Source organism: Marmota marmota, unplaced genomic scaffold (assembly GCF_001458135.2).
Source record: "Marmota marmota marmota unplaced genomic scaffold, marMar, whole genome shotgun sequence".
In the NCBI taxonomy this organism is placed as follows: Eukaryota; Metazoa; Chordata; class Mammalia; order Rodentia; family Sciuridae; genus Marmota; species Marmota marmota.
The window spans coordinates 1,730,312-1,743,950 of record NW_025999930.1 but is presented as its reverse complement, the minus strand read 5'-3'; the positions used below and the strand labels follow the sequence as shown (position 1 = coordinate 1,743,950).

Below are 13,639 nucleotides of genomic sequence, written 5' to 3'. Positions count from 1 at the left end.
GATTATAGTTATGTGCCACCTCATTTGGCTTAACAGTTTTGTGATCTGATATTAGCAAATAACCCTGCTCTCTTTGGGTTTGTTTATGTGGAATATTATTTTCTATTCTTTCCCTTTCTATTTGTGTCTTTAAACCCAAAGCAAGTCTCTTAAAGAAAGCATTACTTGTATCATGCTTGCTTTTAATCCTTTCTGCCAAATTTTGCCTTTTAATTTGAAAGCCTGATACATCTACATTTAAAGCTATTACTGGTAAAGAAAGATAATTTTTTGTAGTGAAATATTTTGGTTTCCTTTTCTTTTCCTTTTATGTGTATATTGAAGATGTTTTATTTATGATTACTATGAAGATTGCATTTTACATCCTAAATTTAGATCAATATAATTTAGATTGATACCAATTTAACTTCAGAAGTATACAGAATCAATGGTAGAGTGCTTGCCTAGCATACATAGGCTCTGAGTTTGATCGCCAGCAAAAAGAGAGAAATAAATCTATAGAATCTACTATATTTCTCTCTCCTTCCCCTTACATCATTATTGTCACAAATTATATCTTTATACATTTGGAGATCCAAACATCAATTAACAATTATTTTTGTGCACTTTTTAAATCTTGTAGGAAATTGAGAGTGGAGTTATGAACCAAAATTACAAAAATACATATTGTATTTTTAGTTCATTGTATATAATATATATGTGCATGGCTATAATGTTTGTAACCTTAGTGATTGTGTTACATTTTTTGCATTGTTTAGATTGCTGTTAATTTATTGGGCTCATTCAGAGCATACTCACTGCAGGGTTTAATGATCCCCCACTCATTACTCAGGGTCTTCCTGATTATCCAATGCTCTGTGAATAATGAGGATTTTGTTTGTTTGTTTGGTTGGTTGGTTGGTTTTGGTTTTTCAGTACTGGATATTGAATCCAAGGATGCTCTGCTTTACAAGGGTTACTCTGCTATATCCCCAGCCCATTTCATTTTTTGAGACAAATCTCTCTAAATTGTCAAGGCTGGCCCTGAATTTATGACCCTCCTGCCTCAGCTTCCTGAATCACTGGAATTATAGGTGTGTACCTTCACGCCTTGAAGTCTGAGTGGTAGAAACATATATAGGCTCATTGTGGCATTTGACCATATCTGGACACTCATAAGATATTTTTCCCCTGGCCTTTGGTTATTTCTTTACATGCATGTGCTTATCAGGACTCGGAATTCCTTGAGGTGAAACCTCTGCAGATTTCTTGGCTTCTCTTCCTCCTTCCCTCTCCTTTTTTTTTTCTCTCTTCCCTCTCTCCTTATTTTTTTCTTTCTGTCTCTCCCTTCACTTCTCTCCCGCTCTCTTTTTCTTTCCCTTCCTTTCTTCCTCTTTAATACCCTGTCCTGCCTTGATCTCCCTGGCCTTTCAGCTGAATCTCTTGGGGAGTCCTCTAAGCTTTGCCTGGGCTCTTCCTTCTGGTACTGGAGCCTGGGAACTCTTGTTAAGGCAGTAAACTTGGGTAATGATAAAGTACAACTTGTCTTCTCACTTCAGATATCTGGGTCCTTTGTTACCTGGCATCTGGTACCCAGAAATCTTTCCTTCCTCACTTTCTACCTCCCTCTCTCCCTCCCTCCCTCCTTTCCTCTCTTCCTCCTTTTGTTCCTCCCTCCCACAGGAGGGTAATCTGGATTCATTTACTTTGTCTTGTTTTGAAGGAGAACTCTGTTTCTTAACATCCTCCATGGTACATAAAACTTTTATTAGTATTTCCAAATAAACCAGTTTTGCCTTTGCTTTACTCTTATTTATTTACATTTCCTGTTATCTTTAGTTTTTCTAACTTATTGAAGGTTTATTTTGTAATTCTTTCTGACTTAAGATAGAGGATTAAGTCAAATGTTCAGACTTCTTCTAATATCCACTTATATAAATTTCAAATTAACAGTTGTATTTTAACTGAAGTGTTTTGATGTGTATCTTTATATTTTTATGTAAATGTAACCAGTCTTTTATTTATTACCAAGAAAATGCCTAAATAACCTCTCTAGCTTTACTTGCTTAAAAAAAAAAAAAGTTGTCTTTCTTTAGCTTAAGAAGTTACTTTTTTAAAATAAAAATTAGTATTTCAGCCTCAGTGTCACTGCTTCATTTCATACTCAGTGATTTTCTCCCCTTTCTTTACTTCTAAATGGGCCCATAATTTTATTGAAAAAAATGTCATGACTGTGACATTCATTAAGGTAGAAAGGAAGGGGCACTTCCTGGCAAAGGCACGGGATCCTCTGGAAAGTTCTTTCGACCTTTCCCTCTTCACTCTGATTGGTGTGCTTTCCAGGTTCTTTTTTGCTCTCTTTTGAAATAGTCTCTTCTTTTCTAGGACCTATATTATTTATGTAGTATTAGACCTTTCTATTGAAGCAGAGTAACATAGAACCAAAAAACCTGAGTGTTTTCCTACTTTTATCATTTAATCGCCCTTAAATGAGTGGTTCTCACTTCCTTCGTATAATTTTTGGAATTTTTTTCAGAAATTGTGAATATTATTATATTTACAAAGTTCTGAGGGAGGTTGATATGGTTTTTACTAGCCATAATTCATCCATTCTTATGATAGCTGTAAAAAGTAGGTGCAGTACGTTACGTATTTGACTAGAGATAAACAAGAGCATGGAGATAACTTATGTGCTAAAAATAGCCAGGCTGACTATGGTGGTGCTGGGGCTTTCCTCATATCTACGTTCCAATCTAATTTTTACTTGACAGCTCAGTTCCTCATGTTACAGAGTTGAATACACAGTCAAGTTGGTTTTTCCTGTTCCTCAGTGGAGGAAGGGAAAAAAACTCCTGCGTTGCCTGAGCTTTGTCTCTTGTTCTTTGTGTGCAGTGACAGAGATGGCATCATCTTATCGTCAGTCATGCTTGAGTAGCTCCACTCTACTACATCGTCTCTTGCTAACTTGGGTCAGTCCAACAGGAGATCTGAAGAAAAATGTAGTTTGCTTCATGATCATCGATTACTATACATCTAATTTCTACATTTTGAAAGTAGCAAAAGTTCAGTTAAGATTATTTACACATTAGTAGTTCTTTGTGGACAGATCCATGGAGTACTAAAGTACCTGTTCCTCTGCAGGTAAGATAATGTGATACCGTAAAAGTGTGAAAACCTCATGTAGGATCTGGTCCTGTAATATGATGTTCCCTAAAGAAAAATAGTGGCTTTGTGTTTTTAATTAGCCAAATCCTGACATATGAGTATATACTATGATTGATGGGTCATGAAATACAGTCATAAGATGATACTTGGTATGAAAAGGAGAGACTTTTTAGTATTAGGATTTTTGAATGTTGCTTTAGAGAAATCTTCAATTCTTAAATCTCCATTCTTTTGTAGTATATTCCAGGGGTGGTTAAACCTATATGGAAGCTGACACTTAATATACGTACAAAAAAGCTCATGCCTTTGACCTAGCAGTTCTACTTCAGGGAACTTATCCTAAAACAATATTTGAACAAGACTTGACAGGGATAGGTGCAAGATGAGTATATATTGATCATAATAAGCATGAAATAGTATCTGTAACTTCAGAGTAACCTTATGAAATAATGTGGTACATTCATGTGTTGGAATATTATTAAGCTGCTGTTAAAAATGATGAAGCAATTATATACTATGTTAGTCAAATTTTCTTCTCTGTGACCAGAATACCCTGTAAGAACAACTTACATATTTTGGCTCACAGTTTCAGAAGTTTAGTTCAGGTTAGGCTGACTCCATTGCTTTGGGCCCAAGGTGAGGCAGAACATCATGGTGGAAGGGCATGGCAGAGGAGAACTACTTACCTTATGGTGACCAGGAAGCAGAGGGAGAAAGGGGAAGATGCAACAGAGAAGATGAACTCTTTCAGAGTAGCAATCCACTTCCTCCAGCCATAGCCCCTCTGTCTATAGTTACTACCTAGTTAGTGCAGTCAAACTAGGGTGGACTGATTGGGCTACAGCTCTCTCACAATCTAGTCATTTCACCTCTGAACATACCTGCATTAACACAAGCTTTTGGTAGACACTTCATATACAAACTATAATATATGCCTATTGATATGAGTATTATAAATATATTTATGTGTAAATTGGCTGTATAATAATGTCATCCCATTAGCATTTATATATTTGAGTAGTTTAGATTTTGAGTGCCCCTCACTATTGGGAAATGGTGGAACCTTTAGTAGTTAGGGCTTGGGGCGTGCCCTTAAAGGGAATATGGTGACCTGGGCCCCTTCCTGTCTCTCTCTTTGCTACCTGATTTCTATAAGGTGAGCGGCCTCCTCTGCTACAGGTGCCACAATGATGTGCTGCATTGCTGCAGGCCCCAAAACAATAGACCAATGGACCGTGAACTTAAAACCTCCCAAATGAGCCAAAATGAACCTTGCCTCTTTATAATTTTTTTTTAATCTGAGGTGTTTTGTCACAGTAATGAAACACTGACCAACACAGCTTTCAGTCCCAAGCATTTCAGATAAGAGATACTCAACATGTATTTATTCTTTATCTTTTGCAGTGATGGGCTTCCTAATTTTAGCATTCAGAGTGTATATGCTGTTTGTATGTTCTCTTAGCTGTATCTGCACCCTGACTCTTACAACACCTATCACTGCCTTAGAGGAAAATTATAGCTATTAAAGAAGTATGAACTGAAAGATTATAGTATAGTAAGAGTATTTCCTTTATTTTTAAATACAATGTTATTACATAGTGATCATCTTAGTATTTTCTCCGAAAAAAAGGCATTTTTACTTTACTATATTATTTGTATCTGGACTAATAACACGCTGCCACTCCTCCTCCTTTAAAAAAAAAATTCTCCTCTCATAAAAAGCAGCTGATTCATTCTAAATGAAGTGGTCATGTTGTCTGCCCTTCAGTTTGGCCACCAGTAGAAAGGATATGGCAGAGAGGAGAAGCATCCAGGCACTGCATGTGAAGAGAAGCGAGTCTGTCCTTTTGCTTTTGCTTTCATACTTGCAGCTTGCTGGTGTTTACTGTGTACTTTGATCTTTGAGTTGGGGATCATGTGTGGAATGAATGGGAATAACTTTCAACTTTATGTTTTCCCTGTGTATAGCAGTTGACTTGATTGAGAAAAGCCAGGTGCCCTAGTTCATCTGAGCTTTTCAGGTATATTTGAGAAAGTAAATGAAGAGATTGGTGGAAACTGCCCTATTACCCAAATGCTGTTGCCAAACTCAGTGTGAGGAACTAGTGAGTGGGTTAAGGTATGCATTTTGCTTTGTTTGAGGGACTGGCTACCTTTGACTCCTGTCACCACTTATTCAGGTTCCTGCAGTGCAGGCTGTCTACCACTCATATGTGCTGATTCTGTTTGTGGAGAATCAACTCTATATGAAAAGAAGTAGAGTTGAATGTTTTTTTCTGATATGCAGAAGCTAATCCAAAATAAGTGGGGGGTGAGGAAAAGAGAAGAAAGATCAGTGGTGTAGACAAAGGCGAATAAAGAAAGGGAGGAGAGATGGGATAGGGAAAGATAGTAGAATGAATCTGCCCTTACGTTACTGTGCATGATAAATATACCCCAGTGAATCACCATCATGTACATCCACCAGACACTAATTTAAAAAACAAAACAAAACAAAAAAAAAACTTTAATTAGCAGGAAGATCAGTAGAGTAGAGGGAAGGGACCAGGGGAAGGGAGGAGAAGAGGGAAGGGAAAGTAGTGGGGACTGAATTGAAACAAATTATATTTCATGCTTTTATAATGTCAAAATAAATTCTATTGTATAACTAAAAAGAACCAATAAAAATAGAAAAAAAGAATAAACGGTCTGAATAGAAAAGGTTACTTTTAAGACTAAAAAAAAGAAAAGAAAAGTAGTACAATATAAGAGTAACACACATTCTGAAGGTGAGTGACTATCTTGATGTAATGCCAGCTCAGTCAATCATTTATTGTTTGAGTTGAGCAATTTATTTAATAGTTTCTAACTCAGAAGGCTGTAATCGGATAAAATGATAGCATATACCATGTGCTTTATTAGGGCCTAGCATTACATGTGTAGCTGCTGTTACAGAATAATTTTCTGGCTATTACTCAGGGTCCTTTTAATACTGTTGCTAGCCTAGGTCTTTTCCTTTAGAGTGTATATTTCCTTTTGTAATTTTACATTCCATGACATGAGAGCAGGAATCGCTTCTGTTGCTCACCATTGTTCTTGCTTAGCTGATATTTAGTAGAGCTCAACAAATATGAGTTTATTACTTGCAGCTGAATAGTTTTATTCTCAGAGATCATTGATAGAGATAGGAATATTTACAGAAATTATTATTGGCCTCTTGGATTGCTTTAAGTTGGTTTTTCATTGGTTTAGTTTAAGAAGTTGTCAATTTTGAATATTTAACGTATTCTTAATCTTTCCAATGTGATAGACATGCCATTTATTTTTTTATCTGGGGTGGGGGATACGAAGGATTGATCTCAGGGGCACCCAACCACTGAGCCACATCCCTAGCCCTATTTTGTATTTTATTTAGAGACAGGGTCTCACTGAGTTGCTTAGCACCTCATTGTTGCTAAGGCCTGTTTTGAACTCTGATCCTCCTGCCTCAGTGTTCTGAGCCGCTGGGATTAACAGGTGTGCCTCACCATGCCTAGCTAGACATGCCATTTATTTAGGCCTTTCGAGGTGAGAAAAATTTTAGACTTTGTAGAAAAGTTAGATTAACTTAAGAGGTAACCAATAAAGTTGTTTTTTCCTGCTTGTACTCCAAAACTGTTATTAGGTAGGAGGAAGAAAAGAAGAATCTTCTGGTATGATCATTTTTGTTGTTGTTCATTTTGTTTTGTTTTTGGTGCTGGGGATTGAACCCAGTGCCTTGTATATGCTCTAACCCTGAACTACATCGTAGCCCACATTGATTTGCTTTTTTAAAACTATGTTCTTTATTCACATTAATATTTTTTTAAAAAGCTTTCTGATTAAGAATTCTTTTTCTAGAGCACTTTACTAACCAGATAGATAAAAAGGATATAGGTGAAAGGTAGCAAATATGTGAATGGTGAAAATATTGACAGTTCATAGTGAAATATATTTTTCATATGTAGTTTCCGTAGTAATACAGAAATTATTATGAATCTTGTGGCAGTACTGGTTTGGATTAGAATATACTTCAAAAATTTTATACTTTTTCCTTACATGACTGGATATCCCATGAATGTGTGTTTAAAATTGTGGTAAAATTCACATAACACAAAATTTATCTTAAAGTGTACCGTTTTTTTAAGTGTACAGTTCAGTGGTGTTAAGCATTTTCTCAGTGTTGTGCCACCAATCTCCAGAATTTCTTAATGTTGCAAAACTGAAACTCTAAACCCATTATGCCTGTTCCTTATTTCTCCCTCAAACAATGACAACTTATTTTCCCTTTCCCTCAGCCCCTGGCCACTCCTCTTCTACTTTCTGTTTCTTTGAGTTTCACTTCTTTAGATAGCTCATGAAAGTGGAACCACATAATGTCTTTTTTGTGACTGGCTCATTTTACTTAACATAATGTGCCCAGAGTTCATCCATGTTGTGGCATGTTCTGTGTGCTTATATAATAAGTCAGATGACCCACCCTCCTCTATTCCTTCACACCACTGTTGCTGTGAACTGTTTATGTTTTTAAAGTCTGGCCTTCAAAATGTGATTTCACAGTAGTTGTTGCCCTTTCTGACCACAAATGTCTATAAACACATCCACTCTATAAAACAATATAAAATGGTGTTTTTATGAAGAAGAATATATTCTTTTCATCTCTCAGATTTATCATTGACATGTGCAGTGAAAGAAAAGATTAGAAAGCTACAAAAGGGGCCTCATGAAGTCTTAATCTTTATCATGAGGACAGAGGGGGTTTGTAGCACTTAGTTGCCACATAAAACTTAGTGACTTGAATCTGCCCACGCTGATAACGGTCTGTTGGGGTAGCAGTTTGGGTGGGGCTCAGGTGGGGATTGGGCACTGGTCTTGCCTGTGGTTTCTAGGGCTTCTGCAGTCATCTCAAGGCTTAACTGGAGTGACAAGTGAACATGGCCTTGTTCCTGGGTCTGGCGGTTGGTGATGCCTGTGAAGCTAGCTGGTCTGAACAGGGAAAGCCTGGGGTGCTCTCAGCCTCCTTGGTTAGAAGAAATTTCCTCACACGTTAGGCTTGAGGAACTCGAAAGGCCTAAAAGTTCAGGAGCCATGTTTTCACTTCTTTTGTTCAGAGCAAATTGTTGAACCAGCCCAGAACTGGGAAAGAGAGAAATAGACTACACTTTGGTTTTTTTCCCTCTTGGTGTTAGAGACCACACTTAGGGATTATCGCTAGAGAATGAAATGTAAAACACACTCTATCACTGAGATGCACCCCCAATCCTAGACTACCCTTTATGATAGAATCAGCCCCAGAGTTAGATTGTGACAAGGTGTGATAGGAACAGGAAGAATTTTTAGCTTAGTTCTTTACAGTCTTCCATAGGAGTGATAGGATGATATTTGTATTTTCAGAAAGATGACTTGAGTGCAGCGTCAACAAAGATTTGGAGGGAACAAGGGGTATGGCAGGGTTAAGAGGCCATGGACTGAATCCTCTGAAACCGTGAGCCAAGGTAAACTTCTTCTAAGTTCTTGTCAGGCATTTGGTCACAGTGATGAAAAGCTGACTAATACAAGTACCAATCATATTTTTCACCCATATGACTAGGAAATTTTTAGTTACAAACTACTTAATTGAGAATTAGATTACAGAGTTAAGAATTGCCTACTTCTGTCTAGCCAGAATGTTAAAGCACACATATGTGTGTGCATCTTTTTGTAATCCGGTGTTCTATGTATTATGTAGTTCATATGGAAAATCATTACTTTCTTAATTTATTTACCCAAAAGATCAAACTTAGAAGTTCTTAGTCATTCTTTGTAATGAGTTAAACAGTTCACATTTGGATGTTAATAAATTGACTGCTTTCCAATATAAAATTTATATCCAGATTTTTTAAATTGATGTATTTGGTAACAATGCCACCACAATTTTCCCAGCATTCTAGTAGTAATGATTCGTTGACATTTATTAAAATATTGTGGAGTACACACTTCAATTTCTTGGGAACAAATGTACTTTCTCCTTTTTCATGTAGATGAAATGCCTAAAACAGTCACTGAAAATTGGTTTCTAAACAGTAGTGTGTGGTAGATAAGTGCCAGTTCTGAAGGAATACCAAAGAAATTATAAATAAAATCGTACAACAAAGCCTAAGATAAGTCCATTCTGGGAATCATAATCTTCTGTAAGTTTTTGTCTTTGTCGTTGATCTTCCCAACTTAAAAATTTTTCTGATGGACGTTTTTACACGAAAATTGCAAGTGTCCCCTTCACATATTCTCCCTCATCTTCAATAATCATCACTTTTTGCCCTTTCTTCATTTAATCTGCTACTCCTACTTCTGATTTATTTTGTCATTTTTTAAGTTTCTGTTGTTTTAAAACTAGATTTGAGACATCATCTCATTTCTTAAATAAATACATTAGTATCTATTTCTGAGAAATAAGGACTTAAAATCTAACTTTAATACCACTAGTACAGTGAATGTAACTCTAGAATCATCTAATGCCCAGTTCGTTTTCACATTTCCATGACTATCTTAAAATTATCTTGTTTTTTCCAGTTTTAGTCAAAATCCAAAGTTTACTCATTGCTTTTGGGTTAATATTTCTTAAAATTTTTAAATTTATATATTGTGGTTTTCACTCTCCCCACTTTACTCATACCACTTCATTGTTGAAGGAACAAGACCATTCATTCTGATTTTTTCATACATTCAGATTTGTGCTAAAATGAGAGAATAGAAAAAAAAGACATTAGTCTCTAAAGAGATCCTTCTTCCGTGCCACTAATATTTTATAGGGGAATGGGAGAATGACTATTTGGAATGGATCATTGAACCTTTCCTATGTGGCATTTATATTCCAGGGGAAATAAACAATAAATTAAAATTATGACATTTGTTTCCTCTAGAAAATGATAGAGCATAACAAGGAGAGAAGGAGTTGTGGGACCCTGCTGGGCATGGTTGGATGCAGTGGGCACCAGAGGGGTAATGGGATCTGATTTACATTGAGACCCATCCCTCTGGCGTGAGGTGAAGGAGCAAAATGGAGTAGGGTCCCATTTAGAAAGCTATCCTGTAATGTAGGCAGGAGACCTAAGGGTTGGATTGGGGGAGAGCTAGCCAGCAAGAGAGGAGCTAGGCCTGATGCCAGTGTTTCTGAATTCAGGAGCTATACACAGGAAGGAGGGACAGAGAGGGTCTCAAACAGGCCTGTCACAGGCAAAGCTGAGTAGTTGTGACAGTTTCCATTCTAGTAAAGGACTAGCAAAACTGGTACTTTTTAAATCTAGTGCTAATAAATGCATTTTTAATCTTTTTTTTTATTTTTAGTTGTTAGGCTCTTAAGTGGGCTTTTTTCTGTTGTTTAAACTTAAGTTTCTGTTGTGAATGTGTTGTTTTACAAATGTCATATAATTTAATTCTTTTTAAAAATACTTATTAGCCAAGGGATTTGCAGTTTTGAATATTGATAGCAGTTGTACTGGCTGTTTTGGGGGAAAAAAGTCAGAACTACAAAAAATAAATAGTAGGGGCTGGGGATGTGGCTCAAGTGGTAGCGCGATCGCCTGGCATGCGTGCGGCCCGGGTTCGATCCTCAGCACCACATACAAACAAAGATGTAGTATCCGCTGAAAACTAAAAAATAAATATTAAAAAAAAAGAACTTTAAAAAAAAAAAAAAAAAAAAAAAAAAATAAATAGTAAAATGAACATTTATATTCCCTTCTTCTAAATCCAGCAGTTAAAATTTTGTGACCTTTGATTTAGAATGGATATATGTACCAGTTTTTCCTAAACCATTTGACAGTAAGTTGCAGACATCAAGAATACCCAGAAATATAAGATTAATGCCACATGATTATCTAATATATAGTTCTTAGTTATATTTCTCCCATTGTTCCCATTTCATGAGAATCCAGTCAAGAAGTACCCATTTTTGTTTTCTTGACTCAAGTGTCTTTAATTTTGATCAGTCTCTTGCCTTTATTTTATTTTATTCAGTGACATTGACATTTTTAAGGAGACCAGGTCAGTTGTCTTGCAGACTCTTCTACAATCTGGATTTGTCTGACCATACAAATATACTTCTACCTTTTGAAGACTTGTAAATATAAGAATGGGAATAGGGTGTGATTTTTTTTTTTTTAAGTCTTCTGAATATCACTTCCAGTTACTACCACATACTAGCAGAACAGTGATTTTGCAACAAGCATTGCCACAGAGTCAAGGACATTACATTGAAAGGGAAGTTTAGATTTCATCTCCAGGAATCACAAACTATAGAAAATATCAGATTAGGTAGAACCTTTATAACAAAATGGAAACAGAAAGCTGAATTTTGTCTTTAGATACTGAGTGTGTTTCCAGATTTAACCTGATTCTTATTGGTTCTCTTCCAATTATGTGCTTCCACTGAGACTTTTGAGCATCTGACCCACATATTCATCTTTCTCATTGTGTAGCTAAGGAAACTTCAGGCAGAGAGGTTAAGTTACTGAAAAGTACAGAATTAGAATTAGTAAGGGACAGTAAGGTCTTGAAGACCCAATTAATTTCCTACCAAAATGCCAGTGATTTACATTGATGGGACTAGTCTCTAATTTTAGTACTTTAGTACTTTAGTACTGTGATTAGGGGAGGCGAGGGAATAAAGAATACCACAGAAAGAAGGGTGGGTGTGAGTGGGGTGTTGGGGATGGAACCCAGGGCCTTGCACATGGTAATAAGCATATACTTTACCATTGAGTTATATTCCTGGCCCCTATAAGTAAGTTTCATGTTAAATAATTAAGGTGGTCTAATTTAATTTGTATTTTTAATGCCATTTTAAGATCATTTCTTTTATCTCTTTACTATGCTTCAAAATAACTTTCTTTCTTTTTCAGCTCCAAGGCTTTGGCCGACCAAGTGTTTACCATGCTGCTATTGTCATCTTCCTTGAATTCTTTGCATGGGGCCTGTTAACAACGCCAATGTTGACTGTAAGTATTACTGACTGGTCCTTGTTTATGAAGGCTATAGAGGTTCTTAGGCAGGCATCCCTAGGTTTGGGTATCTGGGCTTATGTTTGGAGTAGCTCTTGGTAGTGATTAAAGACTGCTTGTTCAGTTGGGTTGTTTCTACCATGTGTTCTGTAAACCACCTGCAACAAAACATCTCATTTAATATTCATGGGTAGCACTGCACTCCCACTGAACCAGTGTCCAAGGTGTGCTATTATACAAGTGAACTGTATATATTTAGTAAGGTCCTTAGATATCCTATAGGAAATAATTGCAAAGCTTTGTTGAAGTTTGTGTTGTCTTTGTGACTTAAGAACATAGTAAATAAGAGATTGACAAGCACCTTGTAAAAATGGGAGTAATAATCACAAGAATGTCTGCTTTTCTGGTTTTGGTATCTTATTTGTAGCCATTTCTACCAACCCAGTGTTGAATTTCCCGACAGGAACTCAGATCCCTGAGAAATTTAGGGTTGGTTCTCAAATAAGCAAAGAATTACACACATCTAAGTGCCAATTGGAGTTGAAGGAAACAAACCTGGAATGAATTGGTAAGAAGAAAAACTATAGTGTATCTAGTACCACAGAGTCAATTACTGATCAAAGACTTCACATGTGTATAATAATTTCCTATTGAAGTTATCGAAAATTAACTATTACCTTTTCACCATTTAAAAAAGGAAGTTTGGGGCTGGGGATGTGGCTCAAGCGGTAGCGCGCTCCCCTGGCATGCGTGCGGCCCAGGTTCGATCCTCAGCACCACATACAAAACAAAGATGTTATGTCTACCGATAACTAAAAAATAAATAAATTAAAATTAAAAAAAAAAGAAGTTTAATTTTCATTTATTTCCTCCCTTGTGCTATTTCATGTTGGTTAAAAACAGACTTAGCATTTAGTCTTCAGGTAACAGAATGTCAGTTAAGACCAATAGGACTGGTCTGGAAATCCTGAATCCAGAGGAGTGGTCTCATAGTATTGCCACTGCATTCAGTGACTTGGCACAACTCCGTATTGATTCCATCTGAGGAGAAGGGTAGGCTTGTGGCTGTGCATGGAACATTGGGATAACAGTAGATAGAGAAACCTTGGACTTATAGAAATAAAGATATCTGAGTGTACTTGTGATGCTGCTGGTCATTTAAGAAGTAGTGCAACAACTATTTCTTTGGATGACCTGGCTACACCTTTCCCCTTCCCTGATACCTGTACACATGTATGCTGTAACATTTTCAAAGCTAGCAAGCCCTGGAGTGGTCCTTTAACCAAAGCTTCAGAAATCAGATATTTTATTTTGGGACTTTTGAATTTTGAATAAAATTGAGAAGGAGATTTAAGAGGATTTGTGTACATGTGAGTACAGCGCTGGGGGTCAAACCCAGGGGGCACAGCTAGGCAAGTGCTGTACCACTTAGCTACACACTACCATCTCCAAGAAGAGGAATCATTAAAAGTGACTACTGTGGGCTGAATTGTGTCCTTGGGCCATTCTGACCCTCGGTT

At 36.7% G+C, this 13,639-nt stretch overlaps 1 protein-coding gene across 1 annotated transcript in view; it reads left to right on the top strand.

Moving 5' to 3' along the window:
* The first annotated feature begins 8,170 nt into the window (after window positions 1-8,170).
* The window catches only part of LOC107159660 (hippocampus abundant transcript-like protein 1), a 48,687-nt gene continuing 43,218 nt past the window's right edge, over window positions 8,171-13,639 (top strand). The window contains exons 1-2 of the mRNA XM_048800517.1: window positions 8,171-8,636; window positions 12,021-12,116. Coding sequence (XP_048656474.1) covers window positions 12,108-12,116 — 9 coding nt within the window. The 5' untranslated portion in view covers window positions 8,171-8,636; window positions 12,021-12,107. The remainder of the gene's footprint in view (window positions 8,637-12,020; window positions 12,117-13,639) is intronic.